At 52.2% G+C, this 23,008-nt stretch overlaps 1 protein-coding gene across 3 annotated transcripts in view; it reads left to right on the top strand.

Moving 5' to 3' along the window:
- The window catches only part of FADS2 (fatty acid desaturase 2), a 64,853-nt gene that overhangs the window by 24,113 nt on the left and 17,732 nt on the right, over positions 1 to 23,008 (top strand). The window contains exons 1-5 of one of the 3 annotated variants that reach the window (XM_067748786.1): positions 5,923 to 6,057; positions 6,352 to 6,469; positions 15,186 to 15,296; positions 16,820 to 17,017; positions 17,137 to 17,238. In XM_067748786.1, coding sequence (XP_067604887.1) covers positions 6,050 to 6,057; positions 6,352 to 6,469; positions 15,186 to 15,296; positions 16,820 to 17,017; positions 17,137 to 17,238 — 537 coding nt within the window. In that variant the 5' untranslated portion in view covers positions 5,923 to 6,049. Of the gene's footprint in view, positions 1 to 5,429; positions 6,058 to 6,351; positions 6,470 to 15,185; positions 15,297 to 16,819; positions 17,018 to 17,136; positions 17,239 to 23,008 lie in introns of those variants that run through there. The other 2 variants (XM_067748785.1, XM_067748787.1) reach the window with 2 other exon arrangements.

The raw sequence follows: 23,008 nt of genomic DNA, 5'->3' as shown, positions 1-23,008 counted from the left end.
AAAAAACTGAGGCTTCGAAAGACAGAGTAACCTGTCAGAGTCCAGCTACAGCAGTTGCAGCACCAGGACACATACCCAAGCTGGTCTTGACTCCAAAGCCCATATTGTTTCTGCCTTCACATTCTGGTTTTCTGCCTAGCATGCTCTCCTCTTCTGGTAGCAACATTCTCCTCCTCTGAAAGTGGCTCCTTTCCGTGGTGCTCCAAGGACAATTGTGCTTCAAGGACAAGGACAACCCTGTCTGAAGAACTTTCACCATTACACCCCCTACTGGACTCTTAATCGGCCTCCCCATAATGTTGCTCTGCTTACAAAATCCCTGAGCCCACCTGGGCAACGCCCACCTGGGCAAAGGGGCCTGTCCCAGATAAGGAAAGGCATAAGGCCTGTCCCACTCCCACCCTTACGAAGGAAGGTATATGTGCCTCGACCAATCAGTAACCAAATTTTTTTTTTTTTGCGGTACGCAGGCCTCTCACTGTTGCGGCCTCTCCCGTTGCGGAGCACAGGCTCCGGACGCGCAGGCTCAGCGGCATGTGGGATCCTCCCGGACCGGGGCACGAACCCGTGTCCCCTGCATCGGCAGGCGGACTCCCAACCACTGCGCCACCAGGGAAGCCCTTGGATGAGCCTTCTTGTCCCCCATCTCACCAGCCTCTTCCCCAACCTGCTGCTCCCCAAGCCCCACCTCTCTACCTGCAAGCAGACCTTCCCTCCCCTCCCCACACTCGGTCACGAGCAGCCCAACGCTCTGAATCGAGTCCCAACATGGTTCCCCTACGAGAGGCCGCTAATGGAGACCGAGGTACTATCAGGGTTCATGTCCCCTTCCCCATGTCTGATCTCTCATATTCAAGGGAAACTGGGCCCCTTAGCCAGGACCCCTCCACCTTCATCAGGGAATTCCAGGCCCTAACTATAGCCTTTGACTTAACCTGGCCAGATATTCCTGTGTCCTAACTACCTGCTGCATCACGAAGACAAGGCTGGGATCGGGGCCTTGGCTCAGGCCTGGGCAGGTGAGGCACACGCCCGAGATCCTAATGAGAACCGAGCCGGGGAAGAGACAGTCCCACGGGCAGGCCCAGGATGGAGATACCAGGCAAATGAAAATGGGCCAGCAGGAGGGCTCACTAGGAGAAACTTCATGACTACATATCTACTGAAGGTATGAAAACGCCAGTCATCAAACAGGACAATTATAAGAAGCTCAGAGAAGTTACCCAGGAACCCTTGGAGAAGGCGGCCCTTTTTCAGGCCCGATTGGCAGAGGCTATGAGGAAATACACCAACCTAGACCCTGAGACTCCTGAAGTCCAGGCTGTATTGCGGTTCACTTTATAAGCCAGGCATCGCCAAGCATAAGACAGAAATTACGGAAACTAGAGCAAGGGCCACAGACCCCATTTTCCGTCCCATTGACAGGGCTTTAAGGTCTTCACGAATAGGGAGGAGGCTTCTAGGAATAGACGAGAAAGAGAAGAGGAAAAGTTAACACGACCTGCTCAATATATGGCTCTTGTCATTACTCAGTCCCTCCCACAGCACGGACTCAAGGCAGCCCATCTCCCGTCGCAGAAACCACAGCTGACCTGCGACCCGTGCGGTCAGCAGGGGCGCACAGTGAAGAACGGCCGCACCCCACCACCCGACACCCCGTGCCCTTACTGTCATCAAAAGGGCTACTGGAAGAGGAGTTGTCCCTGCCGCCCTCAAGCTGGTAGGCCAACACCACAACCACCCAACACCTGGGGTATCTCGGGTCCCAGCCCCCTGGCTGAAGTCAAGGCCAATGGCCCCTGTTGGTGGTAGTTGACTACCAGGAGTGACAACGGGATTACGCTCAAGATCTGGGGCTCCTGGATGCGGATGACTGAAGGTGCCCAAGTCTCAGTCTACAGGCCCCTATGTTCCCCAGAAGACCGGAGGAGCCCCAGGTAACCCTGGATGGGGCAGGGGCTACTATAACCTTTCGAAGTGACACAGCGGCTACTTATTCGGCCCCGACCTCCTTCTCTGGTCCCACTCGCTCTTCCTCGATCCTCCTAACGGGGATGGGAACAGGCTTAGCCGGACTCTTAAACCCTATTTTCATCCCTACAGCTCTCTCTTGAACTTACACAACAGACTGCCAACCTCGCAGCTCAAATTAACATGCTACAAGACAAATAATTTCTCTGCAGGAGTAGTTTTACAAAATAAAAGAGCTCTGGACCTCCTAAAGGCTTATCAGGGAGGGACTTGTGCAACATTAAAGGAGGATTGCTGTTTTTTGGTCAACCGTCCGGGCAAGGTCCAGCCCAATCTTTGGGCCATGTATTTTTAAACTTCTTGTTAAGTTTGTCTCTTCCAGAATACAACAAATAAACCTCCAAATGGTGATACAACAAGAATACCAGACAGGGCTTCGCTGGTGGCCCAGTGGTTAAGAATCCACCTGCCAATGCAGGGGACTCGTGTTCAATCCCTGGTCCGGGAAGATCCCACATGCCATGGAGCAGCTAAGCCCGTGCACCACAACTACTGAGCCTGCGCTCTACAGCCCGCGAGCCACAACTACTGGGCCCATGTGCCACACCTACTGAAGCCCGCGTGCCTAGAGCCCGTGCTCTGCGACAAGAGAAGCCACCACAATGAGAAGCCCGCACACAGCAATGAAGACTCAATGCAGCCAAAAATAAATAAATAAATTTATTAAAAAGAAAAAAAGAATACTGGACAGTCAACACTCGTACCCTTGAACAAGCCAACATCTCTTTCCATGGGGCCCACACTCCTCCCTAGATGCACCCTGACAGAGAGCAGGCGAGGGATCCCAGGGCCCCACGACGCCCTCACTCAGCAGGAAGCGGCCAGAGAGAGTTCATCGCCCCTTCTCCTCCCAAAAGGGCTTCCTGAATGCCTGAGAGGGAATTAGGCAGTTAGGTAGATATGAGTAGGGTATTCAATAAGGCCAAGGAATTGGCCCTACACATAAAGAGAAGGGGGAGTGTGGTGCTCCAAGGACAATGGTGCTTCAAGGACAAAGGATGACCCTGCCTGAAAAAGTTACTGGACTCTTAATCGCCCTCCCCACCATGTTGAGATGGTTTTGAAATCCCTGCGCCCACCTGGGTGATGCCCACCTGGGCAATGGGACCTGTCCCAAATAAGGAAGGAAAGGCATATGCCCTGTCCTACTCCCACTGTACAGAAGGAAGGTAGGCGTGCCTCGATCAATCAGTAAATGAAATTTTCACCTTGGACCATTCCTTTGTTTTCTGGCTATAAACACTGATCAATAACACATGTGCGGGCTCGACTCTCCCAGACTACTAGGAATTCGGGCCACTGTTCTGGCAGCGACCCTTTCCTCTAATAAATTCTATCTTCTTTACGTTCTGCTTTATGTCTGGAAATTCTTCTCCAAGCTGCGCTCACACCTTGACACTTTCCCCACTCCAGCATGTGGACTCTTTGAGATTAATCTCCAGGCCATAGTTGACTCATCCAGGCGTGGGTACTTGATCCAAGAAGGGCGTGCCAGTCAGAGTTCTTCCTTCTGTGTCTGAGTTTATACCTCGAGAGATTAGTAGGCCTACCTTCCAACGCAGCCAGCCGTAAGACCTAAGACTCAGTAGTTTTCAGCTGTCTCTCCACCAGACCCTCGTTTGCAAGGAGAGAGAAAGAGGTGACATCAAGGAGGAACAGAGGAGGGAGAGACCTGGCAGCCTTCAAGTTCCTGCATCTGCTGGTTCCTGAGCCCCTCCATCCCCACCTTCCTGTGTTCAGATTGTCCCACCTTTCCTTGAACTTATTGATTTTTTAAAAATAAATTTATTTATTTATTTATTTATATTTTTGGCTGCGTCGGGTCTTCGTAGCTGTGAGCAGGCTTTCTCTAGTTGTGGCGAGTGGGCGCTACTCTTTGTTGCGGTGCGCGGTCTTCTCATCGTGGTGTCTTCTCCTGTTGCGGAGCATGGGCTCTAGGCACGCAGGCTTCAGTAGTTGGGGCAAGTGGGCTCGATAGTTGTGGCTCGTGGGCTGTAGAGTGCAGGCTCGGTAGTTGTGCTGCACGGGCTTAGTTGCTCCGCCACATATGGGATCCTCCCGGACCAAGGCTCGAACCCGTGTCCCCTGCATTGGCAGCTGGATTCTTAACCACTGCGCCACCAGGGAAGTCCCTCCTTGAATTTAGCGAGACAACAAACTCCTCCTATTTTCTGAGCCAATTTGCGTTTTGTCCCGTGCAACCAGTGAGGCTTCCATGCCATTCTTCCTCCCTGGGAAGTGTGGAGCCCAACCTCAAGGACACCCTACATCGAGGACACAGGACAAAAACTCAGGAATTAACGGAGCCCCCATAGCGACTGTTGCCATGCGCGCTCCTAATCTAAACCAGACAGCCCCCCTCCCCCATTCCATATTAGGCAAAAATAATCGCCATGTAGTAACCTTGTAGCATCCTGACCAATCACCTAATGCCATCCTGCCAGCAGGAATTTTCTTTGTCTTGAGGCTATAAAAGTTGGCTACTAGCCCACAAAGGGGGTCGGCTCGCCCCGGTCTATCAGGAAGTCGCCCGCGGTATTTGCAGCGCCCCTAACTCTGCTCTTTGTTCTCAATAAACTCACTCTTTTCTAAAATACTTCGTGTCTCGAAATTCTTCTTCCAGCCCGCGCACGGACCACAACACTTTTGATACCCCCATTTTTATTTCTTGTTATTTATAACATCACTGAACAATTAATCCTATGAGGTCCTGTATTGTTTCCATGGTACCTCTCCCAAATCGGCTGTGAGATTCCTGAGTTCAGGGAAAGAACCAAGTCCTGGAGTCCCCACTCCCATGCCCCCCCCACCCCCACCCCCGCTTCCCTCCACCATGGCGCCTAACACAGGGAAGTCCATCAGAGGTTCCACAATTCTTTTCTAAGATCCACTGATTACAGGCCTTGGGCCAGCCGGAGGCCGGCTTCTTCCCCCAGGGAGGCTGCAGAAGGGCGCCAATGTGGATAGCACGGACAATGTGGATATACTGGAGTCCGGATTCCAGCGGGTTGGGGGAGGGCGTCACCTAACCAGGCCAGTCCCAGAGTGGAACTCGCCAGCCCGGCGGCTCGGCGCCGCCTGCGCGCCCGCCAGCCGGGCCCTGGGCCGGTCCCCACCGCAGAGCGCGCGAAGCGGCTGGGTCCTCTACGTGCCGGCATCAGGTGCAAACCCGGGAGCGCGGGCCGTGGGTGTGCGCGCAAGCGCCCGGAAAGCGCGGAACTCAGCCGCCGCCCCAGCTCGCCCGCCAAGCTACCCTGGGATATCCTTGGGTCCCCCCTCCAACCCCCCAGCTCGAGCGGGGGAGGGAGGAGTTCGGACACGTAACCGACCTCCAGGCCCCTCTCGACTCCGCGTGGGGGGGCAGGCGGGGGAGCCGGGGACCGCTGTTCCAGCCCGCTGGCCTTCGAAAGATCCTCCTGGGCCAATGGCAGGCGGGGCGACGCGCCCGGATTGGTGCAGGCGCTCTGCTGATCACTGTGGAAACCCAGGCGGAGGGGAACGCGGGAGGATGCGAAGCCCCGGACGGGGGGAGCCAGCGGGGCGGGAAGAGGAGGCTTCGAGGCCCTGAGCTACCGAGGAGTTTTTACAGGAGGCAAAAGTCCACTGCGGGCCGGCGGGCGGAAGGAGGGGCGGAAGGAGGGGACCGCTTGGGGGCACTGGGAAGCCTGGAGGGAAGGCAAGGATACTCCGGAGCGAAGGCGAGGCGGCTGGGGGAGGGGGCGCGGTGGGGGGAGGAGTAGGAGAAGACAAAAGCCGAAAGCGAGGAGGCCCCGGGCCGCACACACCGCAGTGCGCGGGGCAACCCTGTCGGCAGGCAGCATGGGGAAGGGGGGGAACCAGGGCGAGGGGGCCACCGAGCGCGAGGCGCCGATGCCTGCCTTCCGCTGGGAGGAGATTCAGAAGCACAACCTGCGCACGGACCAGTGGCTCGTCATCGACCGCAAGGTCTACAACATCACCGAATGGTCACACCGGCACCCGGGGGGCCACCGGGTCATCGGGCACTACGCAGGGGAAGATGCTACGGTAAGGGTCTGGGGCCTCTCCCGCCACCTTTCTCTGCTGCAGGAGGGAATCAGGAGTCATGGGTCCCAGGGCGCCAAACAAGACCTCCAGCGCTGAGTGGAGCTTGGGGCGTCCTGGAGGGAAGGAAAGAGTCTACTGCGCTCATCCCCCGCCCCGAATCCTCGTCCTCTGGGACAGCTGGGCCAACGTGCTGTGGGGGTCGGATTTTGGAGCCCAAGAGGCATATTCGAGCGGTGGAGAACCATGCAGGATCTACCGCGCGCACTGGGATCCTTGCGTCCGTTCCTTCCTCAGAGTTCAGCCGGAGCCTGGGACTCCCCAGAGAGGGCGCCGGGGCCCTGGAGCCTTGACGCCCCCAGCGTGGAAGATGGCCGCCCCTGGGCCCCGCGGAGAGGAGCGGGAGAGGAGCCAGGTGTGGGACTCCGCGCGCGTCCCCCACTCGCCAGCCAGACTAGGGGGCGGGGAAGGAAAGCTCGTCCCCGGCCAGGGCTCGCTCCTGCTGGAATTCCAGTCTCAGAAGGTCCGCAATGGCTGCCGCGGAGACACCCCCTGGTAGCTCCTGTTCCCACGCTCTCAGAGACTACCAGGACCCCCGCCCCCCCCCACCCCGGCAAGGGCCGGCCTTCTTGGGGGCCCCGGGTGGGAATTGGTGGAAAGAAAAAGGGCTGGAGTTTGCAAAGCCCAGGTGGAGAGGGGCCTTGAGACGGGACGATTTAGCAGCACTAGGCTAGCTTGGCAACAGGTCCAGCTGCATTCGAGGTTACTCTGGGACTTCAACTCAGTGGTCCTCTGTTCCCAAATCCGGCCAGGAGTGCCCTCCCTCATCTTGCCCTCGGAAAGGTAGTGGGACTCTGGGATCTTCCTGGAGCCGGGGCTGTCCATCTTACCCTCACCTTTGCGCACCAAACCTGCAGCTCTGCGATGACACAGCACCCCACCACGCCCCCCAGCCCCAAATCCTTGCTTATTCTTCGGGTGCAGCTGGATCTGCTCCCCCCATCCCCACCCCATGGACTCGAAGAACAGAGGCCGGGAGGGAAGGAAGGGGCCACTCTTGGTGGCAGTGAGCTGGAAGCAGAGCAGGTCTGGTGGCATGGAGAATTTGGGAAGGGTGACTAGGGAGAGATCAGCTTGACATAGCTCATTGCACCTGGAGGTCTGGCACGCTGACCTGTTTGGGCTTTTGCTGGGCAAGCTGTATGGGGCCGTCAGTTGGTGGAACTCTAGATCTCCCTACCTCTTCTATCTAATTGGGACAGACAGAGTCAAGTGCTGGGGGGCAGAGCAGGCAGCTATAGTGTAAGCTGTGGCTTGGCTCGCTGCTCTGGCGAGCAGAGGGTCAGCAATAGCGCCTACAGCTTTGGGTCCGATCCCGTTTTACCTGCTTGTGAACTCGCCTTGAGCCCTTGGGGCTGGGATACCGATTGTAACTTAGGTGGGTATAAGATTTTCAAGCACCATCAGTATATTATCTCACTGGGACCTTCCCACAGCCCTGTGAGGAGGTGGGGTAAGAGTGATTCCCAAGTAAAGACCTGGTTTGAGATCTTTCATAGGTGAATTCTGAAGGTTCCTGTCCTGGTTGAGCCTTCACCGAAATGTTTCCTAGAAGGAAAAGTCAAATCCAGTGGATTGGTCTGTTTATTCCGTAGTGTTAAATAAATATATTCTCTTTTGCGGCAAGGCATTTCCTAAACTAAGCACTAGATAAATGCAATGGAGTTTGACTGTTACCAAGTCTAACCTCATATGGCTCATCGCACGACAGGCCAATAATCGAGAGACGAGTTGCTGGGGCAAAGGAATAACGACTTTATTTGGAAAGCCAGCAAACTGGGAAGATGGTGGGCTCGTGCCCAAGGAACCATCTTGCCTGACTTAGAATTCAGGCTCCTTTTATACTAAAAGGGGAGGGTGTCAAATCAAACATTTCCTGGTTCCCGTCAGCCTCTGGAGGGGATGTATGTGTTCATTTCTTCCTCCCTGTAGTCATAGGTGGGCCTGGTCAGGATGTTTCCTGTGAGCTCAACAAAGGTATTGTAGCTTAATGTTCATTACCTGAGAAGCAGGGTTCCCAGAGATAGGCCACTATGTATAATTTAAGCTTATAGACAACATCCCTTTAGTGATTAATTTGTAATAGAATGCAAAAGGTTCTTCTGTATTACATTATCAGATAAGTGAGCGGTAAGAGTGAGGATTATGTAACAGCTAGAATGTAAAGTAAACAAAGAGGAATTTGGAGGAAAATTTTTTAAATCCAGGCCAGCTCTATTTGGTGTAGCAAGATATAAAGACAATCCCTATGCCCAGAGCTTACTGCCTTCCGAGATAAAACTTTGGGGGCATGAAATGCACTAATCTAGTTGAATAATGGTGGACGGAGCAACTGGATATTTTCTCTCTCTCTCTCCCTCTCCCTCTTTCTCTATTTTCTGGGACCAGGTTGGAAAAAGGCCACAGGAAGTGTGGGGTCTCTGGGCAGGGGACTTGAGAGGGGCAGGAACAGGCTAGGCATGGAGAGACTCTGTCTCTTTATTTTGGGGCTGTTGAGCAGGTGGTTTTGCCCTCGGGGCATGGACTTCTTCAGATCTGGGGGAGTGAGTATTTATGGTCCTGTGAAGTGTGGGAAGGACTGATCTGCAGATAGAGGTTAGATTCCAGGGAGCACTTGAATGCACTTTTACGGGCCAATCCTGATGCAGTGGTATCCTCACCAGAGGCTGACAGTCAAGGAAGCCCGATAACCTGGGGCCTCCATAGGGGATTTTCCTGTTACTGAAGAAGAGAAGACCTCAGAAGTCAGGACGGCCTCCTCCCCAGAAGGGTGGCTTAGTGAGGGGTAAGGCCAGTCGTCATGTGGTCCTTCTCTCTGCAAGAATAAAAAATGAAACTAAATTTTTACAGCTCACAAAGCACATTGTACGGATCACCTCATTTAGTGCTGCGATCAGCCCTGTAGGGAGTAGCTCCCTTGGGTTTAAACACCTTGCTGTCTTCGCAGCAGTCAGACCTCAACTCAGGATCTACCAACACAGAGACCTCCCAGCCCCCCTTCCCTTCCCTCCTCCTCTCCTCCTTCCTTCCTATTTACACCTTGGGTTTCTTCCCCTCTGTTCCTCCAGCACTTCCCTGGTCTTTGCCTTGCTGTGGGCAAAGGGAGCCCTCGCCTGGGTCCCAGGGGTGTCTCTCCTCTTTCAGGGCAGAACTTTTTTTTCTGTTTTTCAATTGAAGTATAGTTAATTTACAATGTTGTGTTAGTTTCAAGTGTATAGCAAAGCGATTCAGTTATATACAGAGTTATAAAAGTTCCCCAGAACTTTTCATCTCTAACAAAGACTCATCACACATTTATTCCAGTGTCTCTGTGGTTCCGAGCTGGCCCTGGGCACAAAGATGAATAACGCCCAGATAGTGAGTGCATTTGCTGGATTTGCTTCTCTCCTTTCAAACTGGGACTTGAATCTGGACCCTCTGCCTCTAGGCACCAGCTTCCCCACCTCTGCCCCCCTCGTCTCGGTGACTTTTTTTGCCCTGTCTGCGTCAGTCGCCCCTTGGAACCCAGGGAGGGCGAGAAGAGATCAGGATTCATTCCATCTTTGAACTTGCTCCGATGCCGTTCTTGGGAAATGCAATGGAGTTTTACTGTTGAAAATGGAATGAATCTCTGGCCTCCTTAGGGCAGGAGGGTCGAGGTATTGAGAGGCAGAGGACCTGGGTTCGAGTCCCAGCTTTAGGAATTCTAGGCAAGGCACTTAACCCTGAACTTCACTTTCCAGGTCTAGGAAATGGGAAGGTTATTATCAGGCTCAAATTGGCTGTAGATGAGATCATTCTCTCTGCAGGTGTGAGGGGACATTACCCTGGAACCCTTAGCCTCCTGAGCACTTGTGTGCATGTTCCCAGCACGCACAGTAGGGGGTTCAGTAAACAGGAAAAGAACAAGGGTGAAGCAGAGGAACCTTGGTGACCTCCTTTTCGCCAAAGGTAAAAGGCGTTTACCTGAAATCCCTCCTGTGGTTGTGCCTGGAGGGCAGCCCCACCCCCTCAGCTAGATCTTGGTAGGAGCAGTCGACTCCTTGCAGCCCCCAGAAGACCCCATACCGAGCCCAGCATCCCTGGTATCTTTGGCATCTTATCGAGGTGTGTTTCCTTTGCTGTAATCCCTTCATGCCCAGGCTGCCTGTGCATGGCATCAGCAGGGATGCTCTCGCCAAGGGTCCTTTGGCCACAGAGCACTACCCCGCCCCCCGCCCCCCACCCCCCCACCCCCCCCATCGCTTCTTTCCCTTGGAGGGGACATCCTGCCCACATCTCTCCGCCATGGAAAGGAAGCTAGCATCCCTATTTCCAGCTGAGAACGTAGGGTCCCTCCTCTGCTTCTCCCTCCCTAACCCCGTGCTCCACAGTCTTGGTTCCCAGGGCTGCTGCCGGCAGCATTGTCTGCCCTGAGTTTGCTTCTCCTGCGCTTCCGCAGTCCCTGGCCGTGTGCCCAGATGTGAGAAGCTGGATTAGAGATTCGCCTTGCTCTGCAGAGAAGGTGGACACAGCCAGAAACGAGACGTGACGCCTGATGCTCAGTGCAGGAGGAGCTGTGAGTTCTGTTCAGCGCCTGGGAGCCAGGCAGGGAGGCTGTCTTCATGCAGAAGGGGCTGGCATGGGAGCCGGGCGATGGCAGAAGCAGGAACTGGTGAAGGTCTTGCATTTGAGAATTTGGGTGTTCTGTCCCTCCATCCTCAGCCTGACCTCCCCAGCACCCAACAGGCACACCTACCCTCCTGGGGGTGGATCTGCCCCCGCTGGAACTATTGGCCACTCCCTCCCCTTTACTTGTGTCCCCGGCCTTCTTCCTGGAATGTCTTTGCCTCCAATCTCCCTGTCGGACGAGGATAGAGCCTGCTTCCAATTCTTGTTCCAAAGTCAACATTTGGATTGGCCGTGTCCTGCCTTGTGCCAGCCAGACACTTTAACTTTTGGGAACCCGCTACAAGTTGGTGAGGCACATCTGTGACACTTGCAAGGGGGAGACACAAAAAGTGATCACCTCTCAGGAGAAGGAAGCTCATTTTGATCGAGGCTTTTGTATGAACAGCAGAAAAGTCTAGAGTTGGGCGGACCTGGAGTGTGACCCGTGGGCAAGTAGTTTCACCTCCGTCAGCCTCCTTTCTCACCTCTAAAATAGGACCTGCCTCACAGAGTTTGGTAAAGATTCTTGGGTTACGTACACAAAGCCCATAGCTCAGTGGCTGACCTGTGTAATCTCAGCCACTGAGCAGGTGAAGATGTTGCAGAAGCACAAGCCGGGTTGTGCAAAATGACCGAAGAGTGGCAAATTTCCTGGGCTGAGAGGGTGACAGCTGTGGGGTCTTGTGAGCCTCTCTTAGGCAGCGTTGTTGGCACTGGGGTTATTGCAACAAACGAAACAGGCTTGGCCCTTTAGTGGAGCTTATATTCTAGTTGGGGAAACAGGCAATAAAGAAGTGAGCACATAATAGAGCTTGTGGTTTTGATAACTGTTAAAACAGGGTGATGTCCCCGAAAGCGTGAGGCTGGAGGGTGGCTCTTTCAGATAGGGTGGTAGGTTGGGACGAGCCAGCCCCGGGACGCTGAGGGAGCAGGGCTCCAGGCAGAAGGAAGAGCCAGAGGCCCCGGTGTAGAAACCAGCTTGGTGGGTCCAAGCGTGGTTTCCACCAGGTCTGCTCGGAAAGCTGCTGGATCTAACATGGATAATGAGATAATTGAACAGCGCTCGGCTTTCTAAACCTGCGTGAGGCTTGTGGGGTTGCGGTCCCTGGATCGGGTGAACCTGGATTTGACCCTGACTCTGCCACTTGGGTGTCAGCTTCCTGGGCTCCAGTGCTTTCAACTGTAAAGTGGGGCTTTGAGGCATCAGGGAGGTAACAGAGACAACTTTCCTGGCTCCCCACCTGGCACGTGACCCTTCCTCTCCCTTGGCCTCAGGGAGATGACGCCACCCAAGAGCTCTCTGGAACTGACCCAGGGATGGCCTCAGTCAGGACAGGAGTCTGCTCCACCAGGTTCCTCAGCCCAGGCAGAAGCTTGGAGGTGGGACCTGGACCTGGTGGGGGGCAGGGGGTGCCAGAGGAGAGGTGATGCGCTTGCAGGCTGTCTGTCTCCCTGTGAAGAGTAGAGATTGTTTCATTATTCATTATCAGCCGTCGTTCCTCAGGAAACTGCCTTACCAAGAACGTCCCCCTTCGTTTCTCAAAAGCCGTGGTGTCTTGTGAGGTGGGCCAAGGAAAGGGCCTTTTACGGCTCTGACTTTGGAAGGCAGCTGTGCTCACTGCCCTACCACCAATGCCCGAGCCCTGACTTTGGAAGCTCCTGGTAGGCCCTTTCCCAGGGCCTTTGAACACTGGAGCTGGAAGGGTCCTCCCTTGCAGAGGAGACGGAGGCTGGGGGGCTGGGTGGCAGCTGGCCCAGCGTGGACCACAGGCTCCTCGCTGCCCGCTCAGGACCCCTGGGATAGCAGCCCATCCCTCCTCTGAAGATACACTTGCTCTGATCCTCTGCTACCATCCCTTTCTGTTCAGTGAGGCGGGTGCAGACATTTTTAAGAGACTCTGGGCCCAGTTTTCCTCTGCACAAAGCGTTGCTTTGTGAGTCTGTTCTAGACACAAACAGAACAAAGACCAGGCAAAAGGCTTGGTGCCAGGGCAATTGTGAGATACTTTGGCAGGCGGGTGGGGTGGGGGGAGGGGAGGCCGAGCACATTTTCAAAAATAAATTTATTTACTTTATTTTATTTTTGGCTGCCTTGGGTCTTCGTTGCTGCCCACGGGCTTCCTCTAGTTGCGGCGAGCGGGGCCTGTTCTTTGTTGCGGTGCGCGGGCTTCTCATTGCGGTGGCTTCTCTTGTTGCAGAGCATGGGCTCTAGGCACGTGGACTTCAGTAGTTGTGGCGTGCGGGCTCAGTAGTTGTGGCTCGTGGGGTCTAGAGCGCAGGCTCAGTAGGTGTGGCCCACGGGCTTAGTTGCTCCGCGGCATGTGGGATCTTCCCGGACCAGGGCTCGAACCCGTGTCCCCTGCATTGGCAGGCGGATTCTTAACCACTGCGCCACCAGGGAAGCCCTGAGCACATTTTCATGAGTTGTCAGCAACTTCCTTCCTCTTTTTGAAAAAATTTTGAAAATTTCCAAACATACAGAAATGTTGAAAGAATCGAACACCTGTATATCCTCAACCAAGATTCACTAATCCCAACGTTTTGCCACATTTATATTCCTCTTTATGCATATATGCACTGTCTTTCGCCAAATCATATGAAAACAAATTGCATCATTATGCCACCTCACCATCTTCTCCTAAGAATAGGGACATTCTCTTAACATAATCACAATACCTTAGTTACATTTAAGAAAATTAATAGTGATTCTTTTTTTTAACTTATTTATTTTGAAATTTTATTTACTTATTTATTTTTGGCTGCGTTGGGTCTTCCTTGCTGTGCGTGGGCTTTCTCCAGTTGCGGCGAGCGGGGGCTACTCTTCGTTGCGGTGTACGGGCTTCTCACTGTGGGACTTCGGCAGTTGTGGCTCGCGGGCTCTAGAGCACAGGCTCAGTAGTTGTGGCGCACGGGCTTAGTTGCTGCGTGGCATATGGGGTCTTCCTGGACCAGGGCTCGAACCGTGTCCCCTGCATTGGCAGGCGGATTCTTAACCACTGCGCCACCAGGGAAGTCCCAATAGTGATTCTTTAATATGATCAGATATCCTGTCCATATCCAAAATCTCTCATTCAATACCAAAATGTCTTGGGTAACTGCTGGGTTTCCCGCCCTCCAATGGGAACCTTTCAAATCAAACACTGCAGTTTTTATAACCTTTTGTTATATATTTTTCTGTCTCTTTTAATCTAGGACCCCTCCCCCAACACACACACACACACACACACACACACACACACACACACACGTGCACCCTCACTTCTTTTTCCCCACTACATTGATTTTTCTGATTGCTTCTCGTGGTATCATGCAACTTGTTCCTCTCTCCTAGCAAAGTCTCAAGACTTGTTTTTAAAAAACTTTTTAAAATTGAGATATAGTTGACGTACAATATTATGTGAGTTTCACCTTGAAGCTTGGTGTGATGCTAGGTGAACATTGTTTATCACTGCGACATCATATTGTATCCCATGCGGTGGGGGGCGGGGCGGTCTATGGTCAGCACATCTCTAGTGGAGATGCTGTATTTGTTTTATCTAATTTACATAGCATGTATAGAAAAAAACTGGAAAACAAAATCCTGAAATATTAGCAATGGTGGTCACTCTCTGGGTGGTATTTATTTTCCTCTTTATTCTTCTGTACATTTTCTAAATTTGCCAAAACTATGCACATTACTTTATAATTGGAAAAAAAGATTAAAAGGCACAATCTTAATTTAAAAAAATTTTTAAAAGCAATAACAGCAATGTTAGAGAAAGTTTGGAAAAACTAAGAGAAAACAAGGCATAATGCCACCACCTTAACACATAACAGTTTAGAGTTCTACATAAAAAAGTTTTCATAATCTACACAATTATTTTCATACCTTTTCAAAGTATGAAAATGCTGCCCCCACCCCTCCAGAAATGCGTTTTACGGAATTCTGCATTTGTTTCTGGTTTAACATGAGCTAAGCACATTTTGCATGCTTGCGGTAGGCTCCAGACTTGTTCTTTCTGTTGATAGGCGTGTGCACCACGTGGTGGGTGGTGCAGTTCGCCGGAAACCGGGCAGCCCACGCCGCAGGAGCAGCTGGAGGAGAATCGGGTTCCCGGCTGTGCCCCGCCCGGTGCCCGCGCCGTGTAGCTCTGCAGGGGCGCGTTTTCATGACTCGCCCAGCGGCAGGCCGCACGTCTCTGCGGTTTTGTAAACACCCATGGCGAGTTCAGCGGCCCCTCATCAGGGCAGAGCCCGAAGTGACACCTCCACTGGAATTGGGCACTTAGGGACCTGCCGGAATGAGGCTGAGAGAGCATTTGGGGTCGGATGATTGCAGCCCCGTTCGGTGTCCTGATGTCCTAGTGGGACAGAGCTTCTGCTGGCGAGCCCCGTCTTGCCTGGGGTGGAGGCACTGGCCGAGGTCGGGGTCTCCCACTCACCACCTGTCCCCTGCTCCCCAGGATGTCTTCCTGGCCTTCCATCGCAACCTTGATTTCGTGCGCAAGTTCATGAAGCCCCTGCTGATTGGCGAGCTGGCCCCTGAGGAGCCCAGCCAGGACCACAGCAAGAATGTGAGTCGGGCCTCACAAGGAAGAAGGGGAGGGTTTGTGGGGGGAGGGGGTCTCGCCCCAAGAAGGAGAGTGCAGGGCGTGGGGCAAAGGAGCCATTATGCCAGGCCAGGGGGAGCCACTGCTCATCACCTAGGGTCAGGGAGGACTCAGAGCCTCCGATGGCCCTGGTGAGCCCCCCTCCTGATGCCAGCCTGGGCTGGCCCTCACCTTGGAGAAATTCATTCCCAGCCTCTCCACCTCTGGGGCTTCAGCGGTGCCAGGCTGGGCACAGGGTCTTTCCGTCCTGCCCAGCCCCCTGCCCTGGTATCTGGCCTTTCTTCCCCCTCCTGCCCTGCCCCTGCCTCCTAGCTTCCCTCTTTGTCCCAGTGATGCCCTCCTGTCCCCAGAGCCACCCTTGACTCTGCCTCTATGTCCCTGACCCCACATGCCCAGTGCCCACCCAGCCCTCTCCTGCCTGATAGAGTGTCCGGAACAACTGGTGCATGTCAGGTAGTGGAAAAATAAGCTTTTAAAAAAAAAAAATATTGTTGTGAGACTTCTCTGGTGGTGCAGTGGTTAAGACTCCACACACCCAATGCAGGGGGCCCGGGTTCAATCCCTGGTCGGGGAACTAGATCCCGCGTGCAGCCAAATAAATAAATAAATAATGTTTTTTTTTTTAAAAAAGGAAAGAAAACATTTGCTATAAACCTTGTATTTTAAAAAATTGTTGTAAAATAGATACAACATAAAATTCACCATTTTAACTTTTTTTTTTTTTTATTTTGGCCACACTGGGCAGCTTGCGGGGATCCGAGTTTTCCAGCCAGCGATTGAACCCAGGCCCTCCGCAATGAAAGTGCGGAATCCTAAGCGCTAGGCTACCAGGGAATTCCCCATTTTAACCAATTTTAAGCGCACAGCTAAGTGGCTTCGAGCACATTCACGTTGTTCTGCAGCCGTCACCACCACCCATCTCTAGAACTTTCATCACCCCAAACTGACATTCTGCCCCCATTAAACATTAACTACCCATCTGTCCCTCCCCCCAGCCCCTGGTAAACACTATTCTTTCTATTGATGAGTTTGCCTAGTCTAGGTGCCTCATATAAGAGGACTCATAAGTATTTGTCTTTTCGTGTCTGGCTTAATCTCACTCAGCTTAATGTCTTCAGGGTTTGTTCATTAGTAGCAAGTGTCAGAATTTTCTTCCTTTTGAAGGCTGTATATTCCACCGTATGTATAGACCACATTCTGTTCAGTCATTCATCCATCAGTGGAATTTGGGTTGTTTCCACATTTTGCCTATTTTGAGTAATGCTCCCGTGTACAATGCAAGCTTTTGAGTTAAGTCCTTTCTCTGCCACTGAACTGGCTGTGGACAGACACACAGCCCCAGGGCTGTGCCGGGCTCAGGCAGGTATGCGGTGACGGCAGCTGTTGCAGTGAACGGCGGCCGGCCTCCTGTGGAGCTTAGGTGTGTCGACTGGTCCCCTCTGGAGCAGCTGGGAGGCTGACTCCTTCCCGGTGCTCTGGCTCAACAGTCCCAGATCACTGAGGACTTCCGGGCGCTGAGGAAGACGGCTGAGGACATGAACCTCTTCAAGAGCAGCCACCTGTTCTTCCTTCTCTACCTGGCCCACATCATCGTCATGGAGAGCATCGCCTGGTTCACCATCTTTTACTTTGGCAACGGCTGGATTCCAACCGTCATTACGGCCTTCGTCCTCGCTACCTCTCAGGTGAGGCGTGACACTCTCACCTGTCACTCGAAGCCCCCGCCCCCTGACTCCCCCAGCTGGCAGAGGCCTGGTGCCTGGGTGCCAACGCTGGGAAAGCATCCGTGGCCCTCTCTCCCCAGGCCCAAGCTGGATGGCTGCAACACGATTACGGCCACCTCTCTGTTTACAAGAAGTCCACGTGGAACCACATAGCCCACAAGTTCATGATTGGTCACTTAAAGGTAAATGTCAGCCGCCCTGGGCATCTGTCCTCTCAGTTAGTGGTTGGTGTAACACCATCTCACTTTACTCAGACCAGGTCCACTGTCAGGTCACTGTCCCGGCTGACCTGCAGGACCTGCCAACCCTCCACTTCTCTGAACTTCCAAGCCCTGTCTCCTAACCACATTAGACATGCAAAACCAGTGTCCTAGTCATAAAAACAAGCCCATGCTTCTTAGTTGATTACATTTGTTCCTTACCTAAGGACTTACTAATAAATTCCTTTCAGTTTGGGGCTGGTAGATAAGCAGTCTCTCTCTCTTTTAAAATTCCTTTATTGAAGTAGAGTTGTTTTACAATGTTGTGTTCATTTCTGCTGTACAACAAAGTGATTCAGTTATACGTATATATACATTCTTATATATACATTCTTTTTCATATTCTTTTCCATTATGGGTATTGAATATAGTTCCCTGTGCTACACAGTAGGACTTTGTTGTTTATTCATTCTATATAGAATGGTTTGCATCTGAAGAAACAGTCTCTCTTGATAAATCGGTTTGCTTCCCTCCATCAGGTAATGTTTGCTATCTGATACATTGTGTTTCGCTGTTTTTTCCCCCTTGGATGCCAGGAAACACAAAGCAAAACATGAAACAGCAACTGTCCCTAATCTTCGTCCTCCTTGTATGTATCCTCCCCTCCCACTACCTGTCATTTACACTGTTATCTTTAAGCGTTCTGTTATAGATGAGTCCTTTATCAGAAGCCACCTCCAGTACGTTTTGGAAGTATATGGGGCCATGAAAAGGGAATATTGTCATCATATAAGTCTTTTTAGATAAGGGAAATCAAACAGTGTACTGATCAGCTGAGCCAAAGGGCAAGAGTTGTTTCAAACTCAGAAGGGAAGGTAGTTCTCTCACCACCCTCCAGATCAGGAGGCAGACCTGCAGTAGCCTTCTAGCTCGGCAAGTCTGTAAAAAGGCGAGCTCGACTTGCCAGCGACCTTGCGCTGCTGTGATAGGCGTTATCTCCTTGGTTTCGGGAGTAAGTCCTTGCCACTTCTCACCTGGAAACAGATCTCATCCCCCACCCCAGCACTGCCTCTACATCATTCAGCTGCTTCCTAAGAAAAGCTGTGTCCTAAAGACCCCCATCCTTCTCCACCCTGGCTTCGGAAGAGCTCCGTGTCCGGGTTAATCGTCTCTCCCTGCGACCTGACCCCATCCAGCTCCTGGCTTGCCGGCTCCGGATCTGGCTGGGCGTGAACTACCATTGAACTAGTAACCAGTTCCTCAGCAGACAGTTTGCCTGGACCTGAGCCTGGAGCTGTCTGAGAACCTGGTTTCTTTCCAGAATTTCAGGGGTGAAGGTTGCACATAGTTGAGCACTTTGTTTCATTTTATATTCTTTTCTGTTGGAGAAAACCCTCCTGGGTACTGAAAGTAACATTTCACTCCGGACCCATGTTGTCCCCACACACTTAACAAAGATGGACTGTGTCCTGTTTTCAGACTCTGGGCAGGAGGGCCTTTCCCGCCTGATGTCTCTCGGTCCTTGAAGGGCCCTGGGGCACAGCTCTTGGATCAGACGGAAGATGCAGTCAGGACGGAAGACTGGCCTCCATGTAGAACGTTGACTTGTAAACTCTGGGGTGACAGGGTACTCAGGCTGGGAGGCTACAGGAGGTCAGGGACCTGGGTTCTGCGGATGGCTTCCCAGCCCGCTGCGAGCTGTGTCCTTCGTGCTGTGTCCAGGCCAGTGGTGTGGCTGGGCAGGGGTGCCCCAGAGCGAGGAGCATCACAGCTTTTGTGGAATCGCTCTGGCACCCAGTGGCCACACGGCTGCAGACAAGCCTTGTCGGTCCAGCTGTTCCTCTGGTCCCTTTGTTGGGACAGAAAGGAGCTGGCTGCAGGGAGGTCCTCAGGTGCCCTGCCAATTTGGATGTCTTAGCTCAAGACAGTGAGGGCACTGAACAGGGTGCTGCAAGCTTCGAGATGTTGGGACCCGCTTCTTACTGTCAGCCTGTGCTGCTGTAGGGTTCCACGGGTGAGCCCTCCACCTCCCAGCTCCCCCTTTTCCTCAGCCCATGTCACTTCCGCTGGACATTTCTTCCCAAGGGTGATCTTGTACAGAGACAGTGCTGAGAGGTCGAATCTCTGTTTGGCACTGCACTGAGGATAAAATGCAAACCACCAGGCCTGGCGCCATCTAGGCTCTACATCTGGAGATGGAAATCTTCGGAACCCACAGCCTTTTCACAACCTTATCTGGGGCCACCAGGGCCAGAACTAGGGTGAGGCAAGTGAGCACACAAGTGTGTCCCAGGGGCACAGAATTTAAGGGGACACCAAAACGAGTCAGGAATTGAGATAAGTAACATTTTAATGCAATATTTAAAGAAAAAAAAGCAAAATTAATGCAAAACAATCCACAATGAACAAAATACCAACATTTCAAATAAAGCTCAGGACTGTGTTGAGCCATATTGGGATCTGAAGCCGAAGGACAACTTGTACCTTACATACATGTTTGCATGTAGTCGTGTTTTTCTCTTTTTGATGGTAGATTTTTTTTTTTTAAAATATAAATTTATTTATTTATTTTTGGCTGCGTTGGGTCTTCGTTGCTCCGCATGGGCTTTCTCTAGTTGTGGCGAGCAGGGGCTACTCTTCGTTGCCGTGCACGGGCTTCTCACTGCGGTGGCTTCTCTTGTTGCAGAGCACGGGCTCTAGGCGCGCGAGCTTCAGTAGTTGTGGCACGTGGGCTCAGTGGTTGTGGCTCGGGGACTCTAGAGCGCAGGCTCAGTAGTTGTGGCACACGGGCTTAGTTGCTCCGCGGCACGTGGGATCTTCTGGGACCAGGGCTCGAACCCGTGTTCCCTGCATTGGCAGAAAGATTCTCAACCACCATGCCACCAGGGAAATCCTGATGGTTGATTTTTTTTTCCCAGAGCATTAAAATAGTTGAAAACTACTTAAAAATTGGAAAGGTGGTATATTAAAAATCCTAATATGAAGTTTAAATTGATTGTTTATACTGAAACCGAATTTATTGTTATTTTACAGTTTAAGTTAATTAAAAATTATTTAAGGGACTTCCCCAGTGGCACAGTGGTTAAGAATCCAACTGCCAGTGCAGGGAACACGGGTTTGAGCCCTGGTCCGGGAAGATCCCACATGCCGCGGAGCACCTAGGCCCGTGAGCCACAACTACTAAGCCCCTGTGCCGCAACTACTGAGCCCATGTGCCGCAACTACTGAAGCCCACGCACCTAGAGCCTGTGTTCCACAAGAGAAGCCACCGCAATGAGAAGCCTGCGTACCGCAACGAAGAGTAGCCCCCGCTCGCCACAACTAGAGAAAGCCCGCACACAGCAACGAAGACCCAACGCAGCCAAAAAATAAATTAGTTAATTTTTTAAAAAAGAAAAAAAGTTTTTTTTTAATTATTTAAGAGTCTTTCCTGGTGGTCCAGTGGTTAAGACTCCGCACTCCCAACGCAGGGGGCCCGGCTTCGATCCCTGGTCAGGGAACTAGATCCCACGTGCCGCAACTAAGACCCAGCGCAGCCAAATAAATAAATAAATATTTTTTAAAAATGATTTAAGACTGTCACTTGGTTGAGAGAAATTGTCAAACTTGGCGGTTCTCTCAATTGAAAATGGGATGGGCAAAAGCATAGATTTTTAGAAATATTGTTGATGAGTTTGCCTCAGGGTCTGCTATGGCTCTGCCCAGCACTGCTGGCCCAACTGAGGGGGCCTTCTTTTGGCTTCTGGAACATTCCACGCTCCCCTTCCCCCAAGGCCTTCACCTAGGCTCTTCCCTCTGTCAGAAAAGGGACCCTCACTCTGGCCGGCCTGCTCCTGCCCAGCCTGCTGCCCAAGGGCAGGCCTTCTGAGTGGCCTCCCGAAACTTTTCCAGCTCCGTCAGCCCACCCCAGTGTGGAGTGATACCCTACTCTCCCTCGCTCGACAAGGGCTCGCCTCCCTCCCCACTTCATCCCCAGGACAGGCAACATCGGCACCATGTTCCGAGAGCACAGCACTGAGTCACTGTTCCAGGGCAGGCGGGGCTTCCCAGTGCCCAGGAAGGATACGTAGGGTTGAGCCTAGTGAAGAAGGATGGAGAAGAATCACAGCAGAGAATAGCACCATCGAAAAATGTTTTGTCGTTACAGCCGATGCCAAGTTCGGGGATGGCCCCACCTTGCCTCCTCTCATCCCCGTGGTGCTCATAGCCTGTCTTTCCTCCAGTTACTCAACAGACATCTCTTGGTTGGTGTATTGTAAACATCGTGCGTACACGCCTTGCCCCTTGATTTCTTTGTGCCAGGGACTCCCTTGAGCTCTTCCCAGGAATTTGGTTCCTTTTGTCTAGAAAGGCCAATGTGTCATCTGATTTCTTAATCCTCTAAGCTCTCATTCGCTGACTTTTTTTTTTTGCCCTGTTGGGTTTTGAGGCCCTCCTGCTTACAGGGGCCTGAGGTCACTGCAAAGGCCACAGCTGCTCAGAGCTGTTCCCGCCCTTGTCCGTTAGGGTCCAGAGACTATGTTTGTATCAAAACGTCTTCCAAGTAAAATATTTGTTTTCGCAGTTAGGCCTTTTTATAGATGGCCAGACCCTTGGCCAAAGCATTGATTGATCCGGCAACAGTGAAGTCCTCATGCTGAAGAGTCAGAGGAGTCTTGTTTCCTTCTTTGTGTCACTGGGTGACTTTGCAGAGGGACGTGCCTTCAGAATGTGCCCAGAGCTGGAGCTGGTGAGACAGAAATTTGTGGCCTTGAAAGAAATACTCATGCGATGCTTCTTGTCTGCTAGAATTGTAATTTTATTATTATTATTATTATTGGCCGTGCCGCACAGCTTGTGGGATCTTAGTTCCCCGACCAGGGATTGAACCCAGGCCCTTGGTAGTGAAAGCTCAGAGTCCTAACCGCTGGACTGCCAGGGAAGTCCCTAGACCGTTAGAACCAGGAAGCTCTGTTGGTGATTGCTTATGAAGCTCCGCCAGCCTTCTGGGCGTGGTGTGACTCAGCTGTCACCTCTCAGTGCAGCGGCTTGTCTGGCTGTCTCTTGGCCATCTGAGAGCAGGGATCACTTGTGTTCATTTTTGTTTTTTGTTTTTAAAGCTTTCTTGATTTAATTCACATGCTATACAATTTGCGCATTTGAAGTGTACAAACCAGGGAATTCCTGGCAGTCCGGTGGTTAAAACTCTGCACTTCCACTGCAGGGGGCGTGGGTTCCATCTCCGGTCAGGGAACTGAGATCCCACATGCTGCGAGGCAAGGCAGAAATAAAGTGTACAAACCACGTGTGTGCAACCACCATCACAATCAGTTTTGGAACATCTTGATCCCCCCCAAAGAAACCCCACACCACTTAGCCGTCACCTCCCAACCCCCTCATCCCAGCCCTAGCGCTAGGTAACCACTCATCTTTCTGTCTGTGGGTTTCCCTGTGCTGGACATTTCATATCAATGGAATCCTTTGTGTCTGGCTTCTATCACTTAGCATCGTGTTTTCCAGGTTCACCCACGTTGTAGCACGTGTCAGTATGTCACACTTTTTTGTGGCATGGCCAAACGTATTCCATTGTACGGGTCTGCCATATTGTATTTATCCATTCATCCGTTGATGGACCTTTGGGTCGTTTCCGCTTTTTGGTTATTTTAAATAATGCTGCTGGAACGTTTGTGTACAAGTCTTTGTGTGGCTCTGTTTTCATTTCTCTTGGGTATACACGTAGGGGCAGAGTGCTGGGTCATATGGTAGGGACCCC

Source organism: Pseudorca crassidens, chromosome 9, assembly GCF_039906515.1.
Source record: "Pseudorca crassidens isolate mPseCra1 chromosome 9, mPseCra1.hap1, whole genome shotgun sequence".
Classification (NCBI taxonomy): domain Eukaryota; kingdom Metazoa; phylum Chordata; class Mammalia; order Artiodactyla; family Delphinidae; genus Pseudorca; species Pseudorca crassidens.
Note: the sequence above shows the minus strand (reverse complement) of the source record. Positions and strands in the feature narration are given on the sequence as shown.